General features: G+C 30.5%; 2 protein-coding genes across 3 annotated transcripts in view; both read left to right on the forward strand.

Moving 5' to 3' along the window:
* The window catches only part of LOC101236755 (ral GTPase-activating protein subunit alpha-2), a 93,124-nt gene extending 79,205 nt beyond the window's left edge, over positions 1–13,919 (forward strand). For both annotated transcript variants that reach the window (XM_065806210.1, XM_065806211.1), the window contains 4 exons: positions 12,331–12,489; positions 12,659–12,786; positions 12,898–13,163; positions 13,303–13,919. In XM_065806210.1, coding sequence (XP_065662282.1) covers positions 12,331–12,489; positions 12,659–12,786; positions 12,898–13,163; positions 13,303–13,451 — 702 coding nt within the window. In that variant the 3' untranslated portion in view covers positions 13,452–13,919. The remainder of the gene's footprint in view (positions 1–12,330; positions 12,490–12,658; positions 12,787–12,897; positions 13,164–13,302) is intronic.
* Positions 13,920–14,492: 573 nt separating this feature from the next.
* LOC100206479 (tetratricopeptide repeat protein 7B) overlaps positions 14,493–22,360 on the forward strand; it is a 58,587-nt gene continuing 50,719 nt past the window's right edge. The window contains exon 1 of the mRNA XM_065806213.1: positions 14,493–14,670. Within this exon, the coding sequence (XP_065662285.1) occupies positions 14,547–14,670 (124 nt within the window). The 5' untranslated portion in view covers positions 14,493–14,546. The remainder of the gene's footprint in view (positions 14,671–22,360) is intronic.

Here is a 22,360-nt window from a genome sequence, read left to right on the forward strand (position 1 = left end):
TTGCGTTTTTGTGGGTTTTTTTTAAAACAATTTATTTGTAATTAAATTAATGGTTTTTACTTTCGTCCAACATGCAAATGTTGGACGAAAGTCAAAAGTAATTAAAAGTGACGTATGTGTTGGCGTATGAATCACTTTTTTCCTTCCACTTTTCCCTAAGACAACAAACTATAGATCTATATATATATATATATTTATAGATATATGTATATATATGTATACATATATTTATATATATATATATATATATATATATGTATATATATATTTATATCGTTTGATGTAGTGTTGTATTAAAATAAAACAAAACTCTTGTTCGTTGAAAAGTGCTCAATATTTAGGAAATTTATTTTGACTATTTATAAATTTCAAAACAGAGCGGTTTATAATTAAAAACGAAAAAGAAAAAACTTTTATTACGGAGTTTGAAGTTTCATGCCTAATGACATCACTATCATATATTACCCATTATTATAATTATATATATATATATATATATATATATATATATATATATATATATATATATATATATATATATATATATATATATATATATACACATATATATTTCATGATTCATTTTATAGATGAAGCTAGCTAAACCATAAAAGTATAAAATTTTAAATTATATATTAACTTTATACTTATAAAACAAGGACGTTCAGGTTAGGGCACTGCAAATTGGCATTTTTAGTACACGAATCGAAGCAAATCTTTACTCGAAATCTAAATAAACTTTCTTTTGAACTGCTTCTTGCCTTGGTTAACGTTTGATTGAAAGGTATTTACGGATAAACAAAATTAATTTGATAGCCCCAAAGTGTCAAATATATTAAAAAAAAACTCAACAAAATCAAAACAAGTAAGAATTCAAAAATCTTTAATCATTTTTTTAAATTCAAATTGAATCTTGAATTAATTAATCAAAAACCGATTCCATTTTAAATTTCGAAGCTTCTCCACAGGCTAGTAAAAATATGTATTTACACGTCTTTGTTTAACTAAGCAAAATGAGTTTTGCAATTTTACACAATGCAGGCCAGAAGTGATTTAGAAGTTCTTGGATATATAACTGATAACATATTAATTTAAATAAAAACAAGATTATTTATAAACAGAAAAATTTATTCGATATATAAATATATATAGAAAATTATATAAATATTTCATAAAATACCCTCGTGCTCAAATATATCTGGTCTGGGTTTTGTTATAAACATAAAATCCAATTTTGATTTTTAGGAACGAGATCCAACTAACTCAACGTGCCACCATATCTTAAATGCATTGTATACTTATTTTCTATGTGTAAAAAAAGTTTCATGCTTTTATCCACTTTTGCACAAATGTTATGCTAATCTGCTGCACTATAGGGTAGTTAAAATTTTGGCTAGAAAGAAACTACTCTGAAGGTGTTTCATTTATAGGGTTATAAATGAAACACCTTCAGATATAGTATAGAGTACCCAAGCATTAGTACCTAAACTTTCTATTGGTCATGGCCAAAGTTTTAGAAGATGCTCTTGCAAATCTCAGTGTGATAATTAAAAATGTACTTATTTTACAAATTTGTATGCGTGCAGTGCTTCCTGATATTCAAGTAGTTCATGTGACAATATTTGATGTTTCTTTTTTTTAAATGGTTTATATAAATAAAACAATGTTTTATAACTAATTTTCTTTATAATTTTAAAATTAATTTTTATCGTTATGAATAAAAATTTGAGTTTATTTATTTATATTGAAAGTTTTATATTTGTTCAAATAACTTTTTTAATTTTTGTAAAAGATATTAAAAAATAAAAAACAGATTTTAAAAATATAAGATGCTAAAGATTTAGTTTAAATTTATTATAGTAATTAGAATTTAAAAGAAAAGTAATAAAGTAATAAGTTTAGTTAAAATTATAAAACACAAAAATCCATAGTCATCACCAAGTTCTCAAAACCTATCATTCACTAATATTCGTGGTCTTCAAAGTAACTTTTCTTCTGTTGAATCTTATCTCTTGCAAAGTTCATCAGACCTACTTGCTCTTTGTGAGGCTAATTTGAGTTTAGCTGTCTCATCTTGTCATGTTAGTGTTGATGGTTATCTTCCTTTAATTCATAAAGACTCCAATAGTCACATGATTGGTCTGGGCATTTACATTCATAAGAATTCACCCATTTGTCAAGAAAATAGGTTTGAACTCACAGACTAATAATTTATTTGCATTCCTTTACACCACCTCACTCTATCACCTTTCTTTATGTTTTAAATCGCTCTCCTTCATCTCAAGACTGTACTCTTTTTGATGTTATTTCTGATCAAATTGACCAAGCCCTCTCCCTTTATCCATCAGCCAATATCATTTTTTTTTGGTGAATTTAATGCTCATCACACTGAATGGCTTGGCTCTAGTGTCAGTGAATCAGCAGGCATTAAAGCCCACAACTTTTGCCTTTTTCAATCCCTAACTCAAAGTCAACTTTCCAACTCTTTTTGCAGACAACCCGAATGATTTACCTTCTCTACTTGACTTGTGTCTTGTTTCTGATCTTAGCCAGAGCTCAGTTTCTCCACATTCACCCTTTGGTGCTTCTGATCACGATTTGATCCTTCTAAAACTATTATCTCATTCTTCTTCATCATCTAAACCCCTCTATCATCATACCTCTTACAACTACCGTGATTTTCTTTGTGATGGCCTTAAAAATAAATTTTTCGCCTTCCTGTTAACAAATGTGCTACTTACATAACTTTGTGGATTCAGGCTGGCATGGAATCTTTTATTCCCTCTCGTCAATTACAGGTCAAGCCTCACTCTTCTCCATGGTTTATTACTGCTAGAAACAATTGTAAAAAGATTTTTGTCTAATGCCAAAGCCCGCTATTCTCAGGTCACAAAATTTAGTATTTCATCACAAAAATTAGTATGGTTTAGACTTTGCCACCTCACCTTAAGACAAAGCTGAATTGTTTGCTAAGAACTTTTCATCAATATCATCTCTTGATTTCACTAGTTGCGTTCTACCTGAGTTAGTCATCAAACAAGTTGATCCATGGCTTGACATTCATATCACTCCAGCTTCTGTATCTAAAGTGATTTCCTGTTAGACTCTTCTACAGCTTGTGGCCCGGACAACATACCTGTAATAGTCTTGCAGAAGTGTTCTCTGTAGCTGTCGTCTATACTTTCAAAACTATTCAACAAGTACTTATCAGAGTCAGTTATCCCTATTTTCAAAAACTCTGGAGAGCGATCTGATTCGTCTAACTACCGTCCCATTAGTCTTCTTCCTATCATAAGCAAGGTTTTTGAATCTTAAATTAACAAACACTTAATCTCTCATCTTGAATCTAATAACTTACTTTCTGATCATCAATATGGATTTCAATCTTTTTGTTCTACAGCTGATTTGCTAACAGTTACAACCAATAGGTTTTATCGTGCATGAAATAAAGGTGGAGAGGTTAAGGCCATCACTCTTGACATTTTTAAAGCTTTTGATAAAGTTTGGAATGCTGTTCTTCTCCATAAGCTTTCTTCTTACGATGTTACAGGTAACATCTTTAAGACTATTGAATCCTTCCTTACCAATCATAGTATAAAAGTTGTCCTCAATGGGCAGCACTCTTTTTCCTATTTTGTAACTTCAGGGGTTTTTTAAGGTTATATCCTTGGCCCTATCAGGCCTTGTTTTAAACGCATTTTAAAGTAACTCAAGTCAGCAAGTATATTTTGCATTGTTAGAAGTTATATTGCGTCACTAGCGTCATTTCAAGTACAGCATTGTAATTAAAGTTATTTTATTAACGCATTAAAAATCATACAGTTTTTTTTTTCTCAATTTTAAAAAAGTTACAAATAAAATCTTAAAAAATTACAAGTTTAAAAAATCATTTTTATTATTTTTTTCAAATATGAACTAAATTTTATTTTGAAAAAAGTATTTTTTTCATGAAATGTAAAATAATGTTTGTTTATTTTCTTATAATTTTACAGTTGGTTTTTGGTATTTTATTAACTGTTAATAAATTTTTTCTTATTTAATTTAAAAAACTCTTTTTAATAATGTTTTTAAACAATAGTTTTTTTTTGTTATTTATCAGTTACCGATAACATATTCGTGATCATAATTTATTTTCATAAATTAAATGAATGTCATTAAAACTTTATGTTATTAAATTAACAATAAACAAAATATCTTATTAATAAAATATTTACATCAAAATAAATCGTGTGTTTTTTAAACTATTATGACTAAAAATAATTTTATATTTAAAAGGAATTATATATTTAATTCCTTAAGATAAAACTCAAAACACTTTTATTTTTTTTAACTAATTTTTAATAACAACAAAAAAAATTATTAAACAAAACGGTTTCTTTAACAAAAAAATCTATTAGTTTGCAATTGCAGTTAAATGCTTTTACTTACGACTTTATTTCTTCTAAAAAAACGTCACGTTAACGACATCAAAAGATAATTTAAATATTCTAAAAAATAAAAGTTTTTGCGTAGCGCTAAAAAAAACTGCTGAATGTGTAGGCAAACTTAAACTTAAACTGCTGAATGTGTAGGCAAATCGCCTTTTCGCAGGCAAAATGCAAGCTGCGTAACGCTTCTTAACAAGGCCTGCCCTATACTCTTTTTAATTTACATTAACAATCTTCCAGATATTCTCACATCTAAGGTGGGATTGTTTGGTGATGATATTACCTTTTATTCTTGTCATGATAAGAAGCCAACACTCTCTGATTGCTAGGAGGGGGCATTTGAGCTTGAAAAGGATCTCACTTCTGCTACAGCATGGGGCTCACAGTGGTTGGTGAACTTCAATTCAGATAAAACTCAATTTTTTTCAGCCAATGGTTATCGCAATAATTTAGATCTTCCGATATTTATGAATGGTAATGTACTTGATGAGTCTTCTACCCTTTATCTTCTAGGATTAACTCCTACTTCTGATCGTTCTTTGAAACCATATATCAAATCCATTGCAAAATTAGCATCTGCTCAGGTTGCATCACTTTATCAAGCTTGACACTTTCTTACTCTGATTTCTATTCTCTATCTCTATAAATCTCAAATCTGGTCTTGTATGGAATACTGTTGCCATACTTGGGGCGGATCTTCTAATGATGCCCTTTCTCTTTTAGACAAGGTGCAAAAATGCATTGTAAACATAGTTGGACCTCTTTTTGCAGCCAATCTCCAACCATTATCATATCGTTGTAATACTGCTTTTCTTTCTTTTTTCTACAAATACTGTAATGGGCACTGCTCTAAAGAGCTAGCGTCTCTTGTGCCATCTACTAAAATTTATTTTGGTGTTACTCGTTGTCTACTTAAGTCTCATCCTTTTTCTGTGACTGTTCTTAATTGCTCCAAAAACTTTTATTCCTCTAGTTTTTTTTCTCGAACATCAGTTCTTTGGAATCTGCTTCCTTTAATTTGCTTTCCTAATTTATATAATTTGTAATCTTTTAAGTCATCTGTCAATTGTTACCTTGCTCTACAATCTTCAACTTTTTCTTCCAGTGTCTTCCAACTCTAATAGTGGTTGCTTGCAGTCTTGTTGGAAGCAAAGATGTTAAAAAACAACAACAACAAAAAAAAACATGAATTTGAATTAAGCATTTTGATTTGTATTTTAAATGCATTTATTATCTGTTTTAAAAGTTGTTTGAAAATATTGCTTTTTCTAAACAATGTTTAATAACAATTTTGTAATTGTTATAACAAATTATAGCAAGAAATGGTTATGAAGAATTGTTTTATTTAATTATTTTATTACTTGGTGCTAATATAATATTGTTTTAAATTAAGTCTGATTAGAAAATTAGCTATACCTTTATATATACAGGTATACTAGTTTCAAAATCGATCTGGATGCGTCACTAAAAGCTTTGTATCCTTCACTCATTTTTAATGCTAAATTTTTTATTTTGAATGCTAAAAACAAAACATTTTAATTTAAAATATAAACTAACTAAACACAAGTACTAATAAATTTCATTAAATTTATAGTTGCTTATGTTACTGCAATTAGTGTAATTAATTCAGTTTAGTGAACAATTCATTGTTTTTGAATGTTCATTGTATAACTTCAGTTTTAACCATAATATATACACACACATACATACATACATATATATACATATATACATACATAAATACATACATACATACATACATATATATGTATCCGTATCTCGTAGTCGAAAGAGACTTTTGTGGTAAAAAAAGTCTCTTTTAACAGTTATTTTGCAACTTTGACTATTAAGCTGAATTTTATTATCGTCGAAAAGTTAAATTAATGCGGATGTACATTAAGTATTATCGTTTTTTAAAAAACCACAATAATAACAACTTAAAAGATTTTTTTAAGTAATAGTGTTTTTGTTTTCGTTTTATTAAAATCTATTTTTAATACATGCGAGGAGTGTTGCTACATTGACTATCTTATAGCCTGACTTGCAATGAAGTGCTGCTACATCGACTATCTCATAGCCTGACTAGCGATGGAGTGCTGCTACATCTACTAAGGGTTTGGTTAGGGCAGGCAGTCTATCATTTAAGGAAAAAAAAAGTTATTTAAGTTTTTAAACTTTTTCTGGGCTGGTTTATTAGCGCTCTCTTTAAAGTGTTGCTACATCAGCTATTATTTTTTTTTTCTTTTTTTTTTAAACATCTTCGCTTCCAACAAGGCTGCAAGCAGTCACTAATTAAAGTTGGAAGTTACTGTAAGAGAAAAGATGAAGATTGTAGAGCAAGATAACGATTGACGGACGATTTAAAAGATTGCAAATTATACGAATCAGGAAAGCAAGATGAAGGAACCGAATTCCAAAGAACTGATGTTCGAGGAAAAAAACTAGACGAATAAGCGTTTTTGGAGCACTTAGGAACAGTCACAGAAAAAGGATGACACTTAATTGAATGACGAGTAACACGAGAATGAATTTTAGTAGATGGCACAAGAGACGCTAGCTCTTTAGAGCAGTGCCCATTATAGTATTTGTAGAAAAGAGAAAGAGAAGCAACATTACGACGATGTGATAATGGTTGGAGGTTGGCTGCAAGAGCAGGTCCAACTATGTTTACAATGCATTTTTGCACCTTGTCTAAAAGAAAAAGGACATCATTAGAAGATCCGCCCCAGATATGGCAACAGTATTCCATACAAGGCCGGATTTGAGATTTATAGAGATAGAGAATAGAATCCAGAGTAAGAAAGTGGCGAGCTCGATAAAGAGATGCAACCTTAGCAGATGCTAATTTTGCAACTGATTTGATATATGGTTTCCAAGAAAGATTGGAAGTAAGAGTTAATCCTAGAAGATGAAGAGTAGGTGACTCATCGAGTACATCACCGTTCATAAATATAGGAAGATCTAAATTATTGCGATAATGATTGGCTGAAAAAAATTGAGTTTTATCTGAATTAAAGTTCACCAGCCACTGTGAGCCCCATGCTGTAGCAGAAGTGAGATCTTTTTCAAGTTCAAATGCCCCCCCCCCCCCAAGCAATCAGAGGGTGTTGGTTTCTTATCACGACAAGAATAAATGGTAGTATCATCAGCAAACAATGCCACCTTAGATGTGAGAATATCTGGAAGATCATTAATGTAAATTAAAAAGAGTATAGGGCCAAGGATAGAACCTTGAGGAACCCCTGAAGTTACAGAATAAGAAGAAGAGTGTTGTCCATCGAGGACAACTTTTATGCTACGATTGGAAAGGAAGGATTCAATGATCTTAAAGGTGTTGCCGGATACACCATAAGAAGAAAGCTTATGGAGAAGACCAGCATGCCAAACTTTATCAAAAGCTTTTAAAATGTCAAGAGCGATGGCCTTAGCCTCTCCACCTTCATCTAATGCACGATAAAACCTGTCAGTTATTACTGTTAGCAAATCAGCTGTAGAATGAGAAGATCGAAACCCATATTGATGGTCAGAAAGTAAGTTATTAGATTCAAGATGAGAAATTAAGTGTTTGTTAATTAAAGATTCAAAAATCTTGCTTATGATAGGAAGAAGACTTATGGGACGGTAGTTAGACGAATCAGATCGCTCCCCAGAATTTTTGAAGATAGGGATAACAGATGTGGCTTTCCAGCAGGCTGGAAAACAAGACTCTGATAAGCACTTGTTGAATAGTTTTGAGAGTATAGACGACAGCTCCGGAGAACACTTCTGCAAGACAATAACAGGTATGTTGTCTGGGCCACAAGCTGTAGAAGAGTCTAGGCAGGAGATCACTTTAGATACAGATGCTGGAGTGATATGAATGTCAAGCAATGGATCAACCTGTTTGTTGGCAATATCAGGTAGAACGCAATTAGTGGAATCAAGAGATGATATTGATGAAAAGTTTTTAGCAAACAGTTCGGCTTTGTCTTTAGGTGAGGTGACAAAGTCTGAACCATACAAGAGAGGTGGAATTATAGATTTGCCCTTATTATTGATATTATTAAAGATTCTCCAGAAGTCACGAGAGCCTAATTTTTGAGATGAGATACGAGATTTCATGACCTGAGAATAGCGGGTTTTGGCGTTAGACAAAACCTTTTTACAGTTGTTTCTAGCAGTAATAAACAGACGTCTGTTTTCTGGAGAATTGTTTTGCTGATAAATATGGAAGTAACGGTTTCGATTGGCAATCGCAGCAGCACAGTGTGAGGAAAACCATGGAGGAGAGTGAGGCTTGATCTGGAATCGTCAAGAGGGAATAAAAGATTCCATGCCAGCCTGAATCCATGAAGTTATGTAAGAAGCACATTTGTCGACAGGAAGTTGAAAGATTTCTACCCAAGGGCCATCACTAAGAAAATCACGGAAAGAATCCCAGTCAGCTTTACTGTAGTTGAAAGAGGTTCGGTAATAGGGGTATTCAGGTGATGAAGAAGAATGAGATATTAGTTTTAGAGAGATCAAACTGTGATCAGAAGAACCTAAGGGTGAATGCGGAGAAACTAAGCACTGACTAGGATCAGAAACAAGACATAAGTCGAGTAGAGAAGGTAAATGATTAGGGTTGTCAGGAAAGCGAGTTGGAAAGTTGACTATTTGAGTTAGGGATTGAGAAAGGCAAAAGTTGTGGGCTTTAATGCCTGCAGAGTCACTGACACTAGAGCCAAGCCATTCAGAGTGGTGAGCATTAAAGTCACCGACAACAACTATATTAGCTGATGGATAAAGAGAGAGGGCTTGGTCAATATGATCAGAAATAACATCAAAAAGAGTGCAGTCTTGAGATGAAGGAGAGCGATATAGAACAAAGAGAAAGGCAATAGAGTGAAGTGGTGCTAAACGAAAGCACATGAAAGAATAGTCTGTGGATTCAAACCTAGTTTCACGACAAACAGGTGAATTCTTACGAATGTAAATGCCCAGGCCAAGCATGTGACTATTGGAGTCTTTACGAATCAGAGGAAGATAACCATCAACACTAAAATCACAAGAGGAGACAGCTGAACTTAAATTAGTCTCACAAAGAGCAAGTAGGTCTGGTGAACTTTGCATGAGATAAGACTCAACAGAAGAAAAGTTACTTCGAAGACCACGAATATTAGTGAATGATAGGTTTAGAGGACTTGGTGATGATGATGGATTTTTGTGTTTTATAGTTTTTGTGACTTTATTCATTTTTAAATTAGATTGAAGAACTTGACTCAAAACATAGATAGTACTCAGAACACCGTTTAATAGCCCAAGCAATTGCCTCATTACTACTAATAAACCCTAAGCCGTAACAAAGGGCTCCAAATGTGGCCTCCGCAATGCACACCAAAAGTACAAACAGGGATACCATCCATGCGCAACATGGCACTGTTAGTACTTTGATATTTTTCAGCTGTTGATGGAATCAGCCTCTCTGAGAGCTACCACAGAGTTTGGGAAACCTGACTACCAGCCGGCCTCAGAACCATAAAACTGAGTTTTAGAGCTGTACCCTCATAAGGAGATAATAGAATGAGTTGCTTAGTCATAAAAACAGTGACACAAGCAATCTTATAGCCTGACTTGCAATGAAGTGCTGCTACATCGACTATCTTATAGCCTGACTAGCGATGGAGTGCTGCTACATCTACTGAGGGTTTTTTATGTATATATATATATATATATATATATATATATATATATATATATATATATATACTCACATGCAAGAATATATGTATATATATCTATATATGTATATATATATCGCAGTACTGTCGACATTCCAATATTATTGAGTGGTAACCCTTGCACTGAGTCCACTTCTATACTTTTTCTTGGATTATCGTAACCAACTATAATAACAAGGTCCATTGTTATTATAGTTGGACCTGCTCTATCTGCTAAGCTTAAGCCTCTTTTCCATCGTAGTAAAGTTACATCTCTTTCTCTTTTCTACAAATACTATTATAGACACTGCTCAAAGGAGCTATCATCTCTAGTTCCATTAACTAAAACTCATTCTCACTTGACCCGTCATTCAGTTAAGTCTTATTCTTTTACTGTATCTGTCCCTGCACACTCTCAAAACTTTTATTTGTCTAGTTTTTTTCCCTGCACTTCAACCTTTGGAACTTTCTCTAATTATCAAAAATAAAAAAAGCATCTTTTATAGGTGCTCAGTAAAATTAGAAGTTTGTTGTTTCAATTAGTTTGTTGTTTTTAGAGTTGTAGTTTTTTTATTCTTGCTTTCTCTCATACATGAACTTGCTCATGGTTAATGTTTTCACACAAAAAAAGAGCAATTGTTGAAACTTTTTATTCATGTTAAGTTGAGCAATTACTCCAAAAATGCTGAATATAAGCAATAGCTCTTTTTTATTCGCCTGACCTATTGATAAAATCCCATATCATGGTCAGTGGTAATATTGTACATCTACTAAAAATTGGTTACACCTCCTGTCCAGGGTTCAGGTAAAATTAGTCATTAAAATATTTTCATAACAGAGATAGAATAAGGACAATTGTAAACTTACAGTATAAGCATAAACATTGTAAACAATTAATAACTACTAAAATTAAAATTACTAAAATATTAAATGTTATTATATGTTTAAAATACTTTAAATAATTTCAATAAATATTTACAAGTAGTGTATTTGTTCTGTTAATTATTTTCAAATATTTGTTCTGTTAAATAGAGTATTTGGAACTTGAATTCTTGATAAAATTTCAAATAAAATTTTTTTAGTAGTAAAAAAAATAAAAGTTTTTCTTTATCTAACTAAAGTTAGTTCAAAAATGATGTCAAAACAAAAAAAGTTCAAATTACTTAACTCGTTGTTATATTTGGTTTTCCTTTTTGCAATTAATTTTAATGAAGAATAGTGTCTTTAATATATAACGTTATTTATTTTTTAAATTTTTTATAAAATGATAATATCCAAACAATAAGCAATGTTTTAAAAGTCTAACTTCTATTTATTTTATATTTAAAAACAAAACTAATATTAGCACTATAAATATAAGATATGTATATTTAAAAATTATCTTGAAATTTGTTAAGAAACTTGTTTTGCTAATAAAATCTTAAAATCAAAAATACTTTTTTTTGTGGATTTGGTTAGAAATAGTGAAAATAAATTGGTTTCATGGTAAATAAAATTGAAATATTTTATTAGAAATAAAAAAAAAATCAAAGTAGAGATCTCTATTTGCTTAATTATAAATTTTATTTTGTCAAAAATCTCCATTTGAACTAAAATACTTAACGTAGGGCAAATGTTTTAAGAGGGAAAACCCGATCTAATTCTGTAAATAGTATAAAAAACTGTGGCAAGTACATTTATTATTTAAACCAGATATTTTTACAACTGAAGATGCAGATTCATGAAGTTAATATTAGCCTCTCAACTTTAGGTTTAATGGCAAAATAACAGATGTTTATTGTTAATATTTTAATAAATAATTTGTTTTGGTAATTTTAATAATCGTAAAACTTATTTTATAATGTTTATTTACAAAATAAACTTAATTTGTCTTGGCACTTGGGTTGTGGCACTGATTTAAACTAACAGGGAAGAAGCAGGAACCTCTAGAACATCCCTGTCCCACCATGTTGCCAAAAAAATAAAGTAATAAACTCTGGGTTCATCACTGAACAATATCAAACATAACTTACATTTATATTAATGTTTATTTTAATTTTTTTTTTTTTTATTTGCTTATTAATTTATAAATGTTTTAGGTTGTATGAAAAATATTATTTCTTAGTTATATTCTTGTTATTATTATTATATTATTATGTAACAACAGTGTATATAATATATTCTTTGAAGTTATAAGTTATGTGTATATTTTTAAGCCCTGGTATTTAATTTTTGCTGTTTAGTTACGCCATCTCGGAAATGATGAAATTCATATTATATGGTGTGAACACAATAGAGATTTTCGAAGAGGAATTATAAACACAGAATTTGGAGATGTTTTAATTATTATTTATCCATTAAAAAATGGTTTATATAGAATTCAAATCGATTGCAAAGAAAAGGTTGCTTTTTTTTACCTTTAATATTCACAAATTTTGATTGTTACATGTTACAAGAAATTTTGTCATATATTACAATTAGTTTGTTTCTCATACTCCAAAATTAATTTCAATTGTAACGTGTTTCATTAAATTGAACAAAATCTTGAACTATTTATTGGTTCTTTTTTAGATACCGCCATTTGGACCATTGTTTGATGGTGCTATCATTGATGAAAAATTACTTCCCTTATTAGTAAGGAGCACTGCAATTTCAGCTGGAAGAGCTAAGCGAACAACAATACCATTATACAATCAACAGTAAGTTTTTGAAAGTTAAAGTAATGCTTTTGTATATATTTTTGACTTTTTTGTTTGTTTAATAAATGCTTTTATTATCATTTTCATTTTCTTTTAATATCATTTTCTTAGTTTTGAGGAACGTGCACGTTGCATTCGTGACATTTCAAAAAATCGTGTTCATCCTGCGTCTTTTGAAGAATTTTGTTCAAACATTTATTCACCTGGAATTATTTTTGAAGAACAAGAAATCCAAGATGGCTTTTCACGAGCGTTAAGCCTTCCTGCTCGCAAGACTTCTTTAAATGATTCAGTATTGAAAATTTTAGACTTAACTGAACTTTCCTTCCGAGACCGAGTAGGAAGTACATTAAAGAATAAAGATCTTAACAAGTTCCGTAAGTAGTGTTATTATTATTTAGTATTGTGGTATTATATAATGTTGTCTTTTATTTTTTATTTAGTACCACCTGATACCTGTTTTTTATTTAGTACCACCTGATACCTGTTTTTTATTAATTTTATTTGTATATTTAGCAAAAAGCGTGTCTAACATGTCACTTAACTTAACTGAACCAGATGATAGTTACAAGGAAAGAAGAAAATCAATACCAAAGAAATTTAAAAATAAACTAAAAACGTCTTTTGCAACCGAACTTTCTGGTGTTGTGGAAAAAACTTTATAAAAATATTTTAGACTTTTTTAAATGGACAAAATGATAATAATGATTGGGTTATGATAAATGAAATATTTAACTTTTTTAAACTCTATTTTTTTTTTTTCATAAATATAACATTTACTTACTTTTTAAATATAACATTTACTTACTTTTGGACTCATTTTCAGAAAATAAGTAGGGATACGGTGCTGGAAACTTTATCCCTGCATTCTGAAAAATGAAGAAAATAAAGAAGCTTTATATTTTGACTTTAAATTTCTCAAAGCTCTAAATTATTTTTGTATTATCTGTGCTTTGAAGATTTTTGCCTTAAAATATTTCATAGGGGAACAATTTAGATTTTTTTAAAAATACTTATATACATATATGTGTTCAACTTGTTTTTGTTTTTTTTTATATCCAGTGTAATATTTATCTAAAGTTTTTTTTAAACGATCTTTAAGTTGAAATATTAAAAAAGTTGAAAGTTTGAAAGTATTTTTTTTAATAAAATACATTTAGGTAGGATATTTTTTTATTTATGTCATTATTAATTTTTTTGTTATTTTTAAATTTTATAAAGTATTTATTCCTATAATAACTTTGAATTAGAAATTTTTATTTTTTCTAGTGTCTTAATCACCTTGTCACATTAGAAAGATGTTTTATATTAAATTCTGATTACATATTTATTAAAAATTTTTTTAAAAATTTTTCAAAATATTAGTATCATTAAGTTTTGTTTAAAATTTTGTTAAAAACATATATTTTTAGAACACATTTAATATAGAACATTTGAAGACCTAGCAGCATAAACATGTTAACTTATTTTTTTGTGAATTTGAATAACCTAGAGTTATGTTAAATTAACTCATTACATATCATGAATTTTTTAAATAATTGTCTTCGTAAAACCAGTGTTTTAACAAGAAAAAATAGTTCACAACTTAACAGGCGTTTTCTGTTACCTTTTTAATATGAAAATTACTTAAATTTCATAATAGAAAAAAAATGACTTATCACGTCTTTGCTGCAAAGTTTTCATTTTTTTTTAAAACACTATTTTTAGAACACATTTTTTTAAACATATTTTTCATAAATTTTGAAGAAATTCTTTATAGTATGAATAAGAAGTCAGTTTCTGAGAAAGAAATTGAAAAAGCACGCGTTGAAAGACAGTGGAAATCTGTAAAAACATTAATCCAGTCATTTAATGTCAAATCTACAGCAGGGTTATTGACTAAAGGTATTTGAATTTATTTTTTTATTTTATTTCTCTTTTAGTTTAGTTTTGCTGAGCAAAATTAATTTAAATATATATGAATAAATTAGTGATTCGATTGTAATACTAGTAATATGGAAAAATTATTAATATTAGTAATATTGAAAAGGTTTAATGCCAAAAGTATTAAATTTTTTAAAAATACTTTCTCTTTTTCTTGATTTTGCTCAGCAAAACTGAGCTGTTTAAAAAAATTAGTTGTAGGGGAATAAAAATGTTTGAGGCTTATAGTATGCATTGTTAAGTGATTTCTGTAAATAAGTATTAGAGAAGATTTAAATGTCAAAAAAATAGATTAATATAATAAATGCTTAAATTATAGAGTGTTAGCATTAATTCAGTTTATTTTAATCTTTTCAACTTTCATTCATTTATTTATTATTCAACTTTTATTCATTTATTTTAACACTTTTCTTTTGAATTTTCAAATAAAGCAGTTTGTAATTCCAGTTTTGTTTTGACCATTTTTTAAACTAAATCAAGTGGAGCCATCTGTGTGTTATAAAAGTAACATAAAATAAATAAATAGAAATATAATAAAGTAAATACATAAAGTAAATAAATAGAATTGAAAAAATTTGTGTAGTTGAGTTCAGCTCTTTTTTCTTATTTAAAAAGTTAAAGTAGTTTTTAACATCCAATCCTGACATTTATCTGTTATATATATATATATATATATATATATATATATATATATATATATATATATATATATATATATATATATATATATATATATATATATATATATATATATATATTTATATGTATATATATATATATATATATATATATATATATTTATATGTATATATATAAAACTATAGTTTGTTGTCTTTGGGAAGAGCGGAAGGAAAAAAGTGATTCTTACGCCAACACATACGTCACTTTTAATTACTTTTGACTTTCGTCCAACATTTGCGTGTTGTCAGAAAGTAAAAACCATTAATTAAAATACAAATTAATCGTTTTTTAAAAAAGCCACAAAAACGTAAATTTAATTGACCAGAATGAATGTTTTTAATGTTCTGAATGTTTTTAATGTTCTGAATGTTTTTAATGTTCTGAATGTTTTTAACAATATAAACAATGTTTTTGTTTTTATTTTTTTTATTAAAATGTTTTTATTTTTGTTTTTTTTACTGAAAATCATGCACGGAGTGCTGCTACATCGACTAACTTATAGCCTGACTCGCAAGGGAGTGCTGCTACATCGACTAAGGGTTTGGTTGGGGCAGGCAGTCTATCAATTAATAAAAAAAAAAATCCGGTCTTGCATTTAAACTTTTACTTTTTGTCAACAAAATATGGAAGAAAACTTTCAGACAACATATAAGTGTATATATATATATATATATATATATATATATATATATATATATATATATATATATATATATTATATATATATATATATATATATATATATATATATATATATATATTTATATATATGAACATAGGTATGTACTGAAGGCCCTGGCAGCAGGCTGTTTCAGTGTGACATCAGAGATGTTATCTAAACAGGTATTCATTGTTATATATATATATACATATATATATATATATATATATCATACATCAGAACGCACTTTTTTTTGCGTATTGAGTATGCTACTCATATCATACCCAATACGCAACTCAACGTACGCATATATTTTGAGTATTTTGCGTAAAAATACGCAATTTTTTTGAGTGTAAGATATAAATTAGTTGTTAAAGTATATATTTTTTTATAAATAACAAACAAAAACACTAAATTATAGTTTAACTATTATAATTTGTTTTTTAAAATAAATTATTAAGGTTTGCGTGTCGAAAATCACGTCATGAAGCCTCTAGGGAGTAAGTAGCATTGCTTTTAATGACTTTATGAGCTTGCTTCAAATAACAATTTACAATTTTCTGTTTTACAAGTTGATAAACTTTGAGTTGCTTTGTTTTGTAAGTTGATAAACTTCTAGCGTTTGTATTTGAAATAATGACTTTTTTTATAATTTTATGTTACTTTTATGAGGCTATAGATGTATATAAGATGCAAGTATTTATCTTTTTATCTATAGTAAATAAGTTTGATAAATAAAATAAATCATTTTAATCTTTAATCTTATATAAACTAAAGTAATTTATATATGTAATGTAATTTAAACTAGTTTTATAATATTGCTTATTTGCTTAACAAATGGGCAGATGTTAAGTGCACCCAGCTACTGTCTTGTAGAAGGCCTCCTAGGCAAAGACTTAAGGGGTAAACAGATTCTATCTGTTGACCAGCCTCGCACCCCTTCTTCATCTATTAGGCTGGCGCAGATGTATTTTTAATACATTGTTTCCAGTTTAGGATGTTGAATGCTGGATCTTCTTGACTCAATGCATGGGTTTGCTTGTGTCACTGTTTTTATGACTAGGCAACTCATTCTATTATCTCCTTATGAGGGTACAGCTCTAAAACTCAGTTTTATGGTTCTGAGGCTGGCTGGTAGTCAGGTTTCCCGAACTCTGTGGTAGCTCTCAGAGAGGCTGATTCCATCAACAGCTGTAAAAATATCAAAGTATTAACAGTGCCATGTTGCGCATGGATGGTGTCCCTGTTTGTACTTTTGGTGTGCATTGCGGAGGCCACATTTGGAGCCCTTTGTTACGGCTTAGGGTTTATTAGTAGTAATGAGGCAATTGCTTGGGCTATTAAACGGTGTTCTGAGTACTATCTATGCTTTGAGTCAAGTTCTTCAATCTAATTTAAAAATGAATAAAGTACCAAAAACTATAAAACACAAAAAACCATCATCATGACCAAGTTCTCTAAACCTATCATTCACTAATATTCGTGGTCTTTGAAGTAACTTTTCTTCTGTTGAGTCTTATCTCTTGCAAAGTTCACCAGACCTACTTGCTCTTTGTGAGACTAATTTGAGTTCGGCTGTCTCATCTTGTGATCTTAGTGTTGATGGTTATCTTCCTCTGATTCGTAAAGACTCCAATAGTCACATGCTTGGCCTGGGCATTTACATTCGTAAGAATTCACCTGTTTGTCGTGAAACTAGGTTTGAATCCACAGACTATTCTTTCATGTGCTTTCGTTTAGCACCACTTCACTCTATTGCCTTTCTCTTTGTTCTATATCGCTCTCCTTCATCTTAAGACTGCACTCTTTTTGATGTTATTTCTGATCATATTGACCAAGCCCTCTCTCTTTATCCATCAGCTAATATAGTTGTTGTCGGTGACTTTAATGCTCACCACTCTGAATGGCTTGGCTCTAGTGTCAGTGACTCTGCAGGCATTAAAGCCCACAACTTTTGCCTTTCTCAATCCCTAACTCAAATAGTCAACTTTCCAACTCGCTTTCCTGACAACCCTAATCATTTACCTTCTCTACTCGACTTATGTCTTGTTTCTGATCCTAGTCAGTGCTCAGTTTCTCCACATTCACCCTTAGGTGCTTCTGATCACAGTTTGATCTCTTTAAAACTAATATCTCATTCTTCTTCATCACCTGAATACCCCTATTATCGAACCTCTTACAACTACAGGAAAGCTGACTGGGATTCTTTCCGTGACTTTCTTTGTGATGGCCCTTGGGTAGAAATCTTTCATCTTCCTGTCGACAAATGTGCTTCTTACATAACTTCATGGATTCAGGCTGGCATGGAATCTTTTATTCCCTCTCGACGATTCCAGGTCAAGCCTCACTCTCCTCCATGGTTTTCCTCACACTGTGCTGCTGCGATTGCCAATCGAAACCGTTACTTCCATATTTATCAGCAAAACAATTCTCCAGAAAACAGACGTCTGTTTATTACTGCTAGAAACAACTGTAAAAAGGTTTTGTTTAACGCCAAAACCCGCTATTCTCAGGTCATGAAATCTCGTATCTCATCTCAAAAATTAGGCTCTCGTGACTTCTGGAGAATCTTTAATAATATCAATAATAAGGGCAAATCTATAATTCCACCTCTCTTGTATGGTTCAGACTTTGTCACCTCACCTAAAGACAAAGCCGAACTGTTTGCTAAAAACTTTTCATCAATATCATCTCTTGATTCCACTAATTGCGTTCTACCTGATATTGCCAACAAACAGGTTGATCCATTGCTTGACATTCATATCACTCCAGCATCTGTATCTAAAGTGATTTCCTGCCTAGACTCTTCTACAGCTTGTGGCCCAGACAACATACCTGTTATTGTCTTGCAGAAGTGTTCTCCGGAGCTGTCGTCTATATTCTCAAAACTATTCAACAAGTGCTTATCAGAGTCTTGTTTTCCAGCCTGCTGGAAAGCCGCATCTGTTATCCCTATCTTCAAAAATTCTGGAGAGCGATCTGATTCGTCTAACTACCGTCCCATAAGTCTTCTTCCTATCATAAGCAAGGTTTTTGAATCTTTAATTAACAAACACTTAATTTCTCATCTTGAATCTAATAACATACTTTCTGACCATCAATATGGGTTTCGATCTTCTCGTTCTACAGCTGATTTGCTAACAGTAATAACTAACAGGTTTTATCGTGCATTAGATGAAGGTGGAGAGGTTAAGGCCATCGCTCTTGACATTTCAAAAGCTTTTGATAAAGTTTGGCATGCTGGTCTTCTCCATAAGCTTTCTTCTTATGGTGTATCCGGCAACATCTTTAAGATCATTGAATCCTTCTTTTTCAACCGTAGCATAAAAGTTGTCCTCGATGGACAACACTCTTCTTCTTATTCTGTAACTTCAGGGGTTCCTCAAGGTTCTATCCTTGGCCCTATACTCTTTTTAATTTACATTAACGATCTTCCAGATATTCTCACATCTAAGGTGGCATTGTTTGCTGATGATACTACCATTTATTCTTGTCTTGATAAAAAACCAACACCCTCTGATTGCTTGGGGGGGGGGGGGGCATTTGAGCTTGAAAAGGATCTCACTTCTGCTACAGCATGGGGCTCACAGTGGCTGGTGAACTTTAATTCAGATAAAACTCAATTTTTTTCAGCCAATCGTTATCGCAATAATTTAGATCTTCCTATATTTATGGATGGTGATGTACTTGATGAGTCACCTACTCTTCACCTTCTAGGATTAACTCTTACTTCCAATCTTTCTTGGAAACCATATATCAAATCGGTTGCAAAATTAGCATCTGCTAAGGTTGCATCTCTTTATCGAGCTCGCCACTTTCTTACTCTGGATTCTATTCTCTATCTCTATAAATCTCAAATCCGGCCTTGTATGGAATACTGTTGCCATATCTGGGGCGGATCTTCTAATGATGCCCTTTCTCTTTTAGACAAGGTGCAAAAACGCATTGTAAACATAGTTGGACCTGCTCTTGCAGCCAACCTTCAACCATTATCACATCGTCGTAATGTTGCTTCTCTTTCTCTTTTCTAAAAATACTATAATGGGCACTGCTCTAAAGAGCTAGCGTCTCTTGTGCCATCTACTAAAATTCATTCTCGTGTTACTCGTCATTCAATTAAGTGTCATCCTTTTTCTGTGACTGTTCCTAAGTGCTCCTAAAACGCTTATTCGTCTAGTTTTTTTCCTCGAACATCAGTTCTTTGGAATTCGCTTCCTTCATCTTGCTTTCCTGATTCATATAATTTGCAATCTTTTAAATCGTCCATCAATCGTTATTTTGCTCTACAATCTTCATCTTTTCTTTTACAGTAACTTCCAACTTTAATTAGTGGCTGCTTGCACTTGTTGGAACTGAAGATGTTTAAAAAAAAAAAAAAAAGTTTTATTTTAGATTTTTTGCTTTAACATGTATGAAAGATCCGCCAAACGAAAATTAGGTTCAAACTCTAATGTAAAGAGTTTGAGAAAAAAAAAAAAAACTTTAAAAACAATAAATTTCCGCGTAAAATTTTCAAACTTGGTGACACTGAAAAAACTTACAGTTCTGTTTTAAACTTTTTTCATTGCTGAACCGAAATCGATTTTAAGCCCGGAAAGAAAGAAAAATTATATTTTACCTGCATTTATTGCTATAAGGTATTACATGAACCACTAGGTAAAAGTGGTAATTTTTTTAAGCATTTTAATTCCACACAATGTAACGGCAAAGACGATTTTATGGCTTGGAAAAAGGGTTATGATGATATATGTCTTGATAATGATGATGACTCGTTGTTAGATGACAATATTATGGATCTAACTAAATATGTAATGTCATCCAATATGGCAACACAAGAGCTAGGTAACATTCATCTAAAAAGACTTTTAGAGCGTCATAAAATTCATTTACCATGCAAGAAGTCTTTTGTTTATAATATAGTTCCTATGGTAGTTGAAAAGATAAAAAAAACAATCACTAACTGCCTTAGATAAGCCAAAACTATTACATTAATAGGTGATATCTGGGATAGCTGCCAGCTGGCTGATTTTTTTGCCTTATGTCGCCAGGTTACCTTTGCTAATTTCAGTAAAAAGCTAATAGTTCTTGGTCTTCAACGAATGAGTGGCCCACATAATGCTGAAAATATTATATTGGTTTCAGAAGAAATATTAAATCAATATGATTTCGATAAATCTAAAGTTGATGGTTATGTGAGTGATGGTGGTAAAGCTTTTCTTAGAGCTTTTCCACAAATGCTCAATTATGAATTGGAAAACGGCAATTGGATTGAAGAAGACTTTTGGGAAGAATTGTTTGAGAATGACGACAGTGATGAGAATGATCAGGAACTGAAAGATTCACCTGAAAACAAAATTAAACCTGAAATTAACGAATTGCTGACTGAAGAAATAAATCCAATCCAAAATGATATTAAATTCAGCAAACTATCTAATGAGATTGATGCTACTGGAATTGATGATGCTGATAATTATGAACTTGGGGATCATAGTATAGTAGATCAATTAGAGTTTGAACTCAGTAGCAGAAAAGTACCTCGTTTTGCATGCAAAAACCACAAATTTAATATTTCTACACGTAATACTTATGCAAACGATTGAAAACTATTTTGCCATTGCTTTGTTCATTTGCTAAAAAAACTCATCAGATAATTCGAATTGCCCGAATCTTTCAACAAAAAAAACCTTTGATCAGTTTTATCAAAGCATAGAATTGAATCAGGTAGAGTACAACAAAAAAGAACTTAGCATCGGACACCTAGCTGACAAAGAAAGGAATAACTTTGTAAACATTTTAAGAAACCATAATTTCACCAACAAAACTCATTATGATACATTTTGGTTTGAGAAAAGAAAAGAATTGCCATATCTTTATAATTTGTGTCTCATGTTTTTTAATATACGGACATCCTCCGCTTATGTTAAACGTTTTTTTAGCATATGTGGTGTAGTTAATCGAAAAAGAGCCGGCAACATGACCGATGAAACACTAATAAATCGTGCCTTTTTAAAAAGTAACTTAACCATACTTAATGAAATGGCTGAGTGAAAATAATTCTCCAGTTGTTTGAAAATTTTCTTCATTACTTTTGTTTTTGTTTATGAATTGAAAATACATTTTAGAAAAATATAATTTTTTTTTTCTCTTTCATTTCGTGTTTCTGTTTGTTCATTATATAAAAAACAATATTACTTTTAGAACAAAATTATATTTTACACTAAAAAAAAAAATGCAAATTACTCAAAAAAAATGCATATTATGAGTTGTGTATTGAGTATTCTACTCAAGAAAAATGCGTACTATGAGTTG

The sequence above is a fragment of the Hydra vulgaris genome, chromosome 09, assembly GCF_038396675.1.
Source record: "Hydra vulgaris chromosome 09, alternate assembly HydraT2T_AEP".
NCBI classification, from domain to species: domain Eukaryota; kingdom Metazoa; phylum Cnidaria; class Hydrozoa; order Anthoathecata; family Hydridae; genus Hydra; species Hydra vulgaris.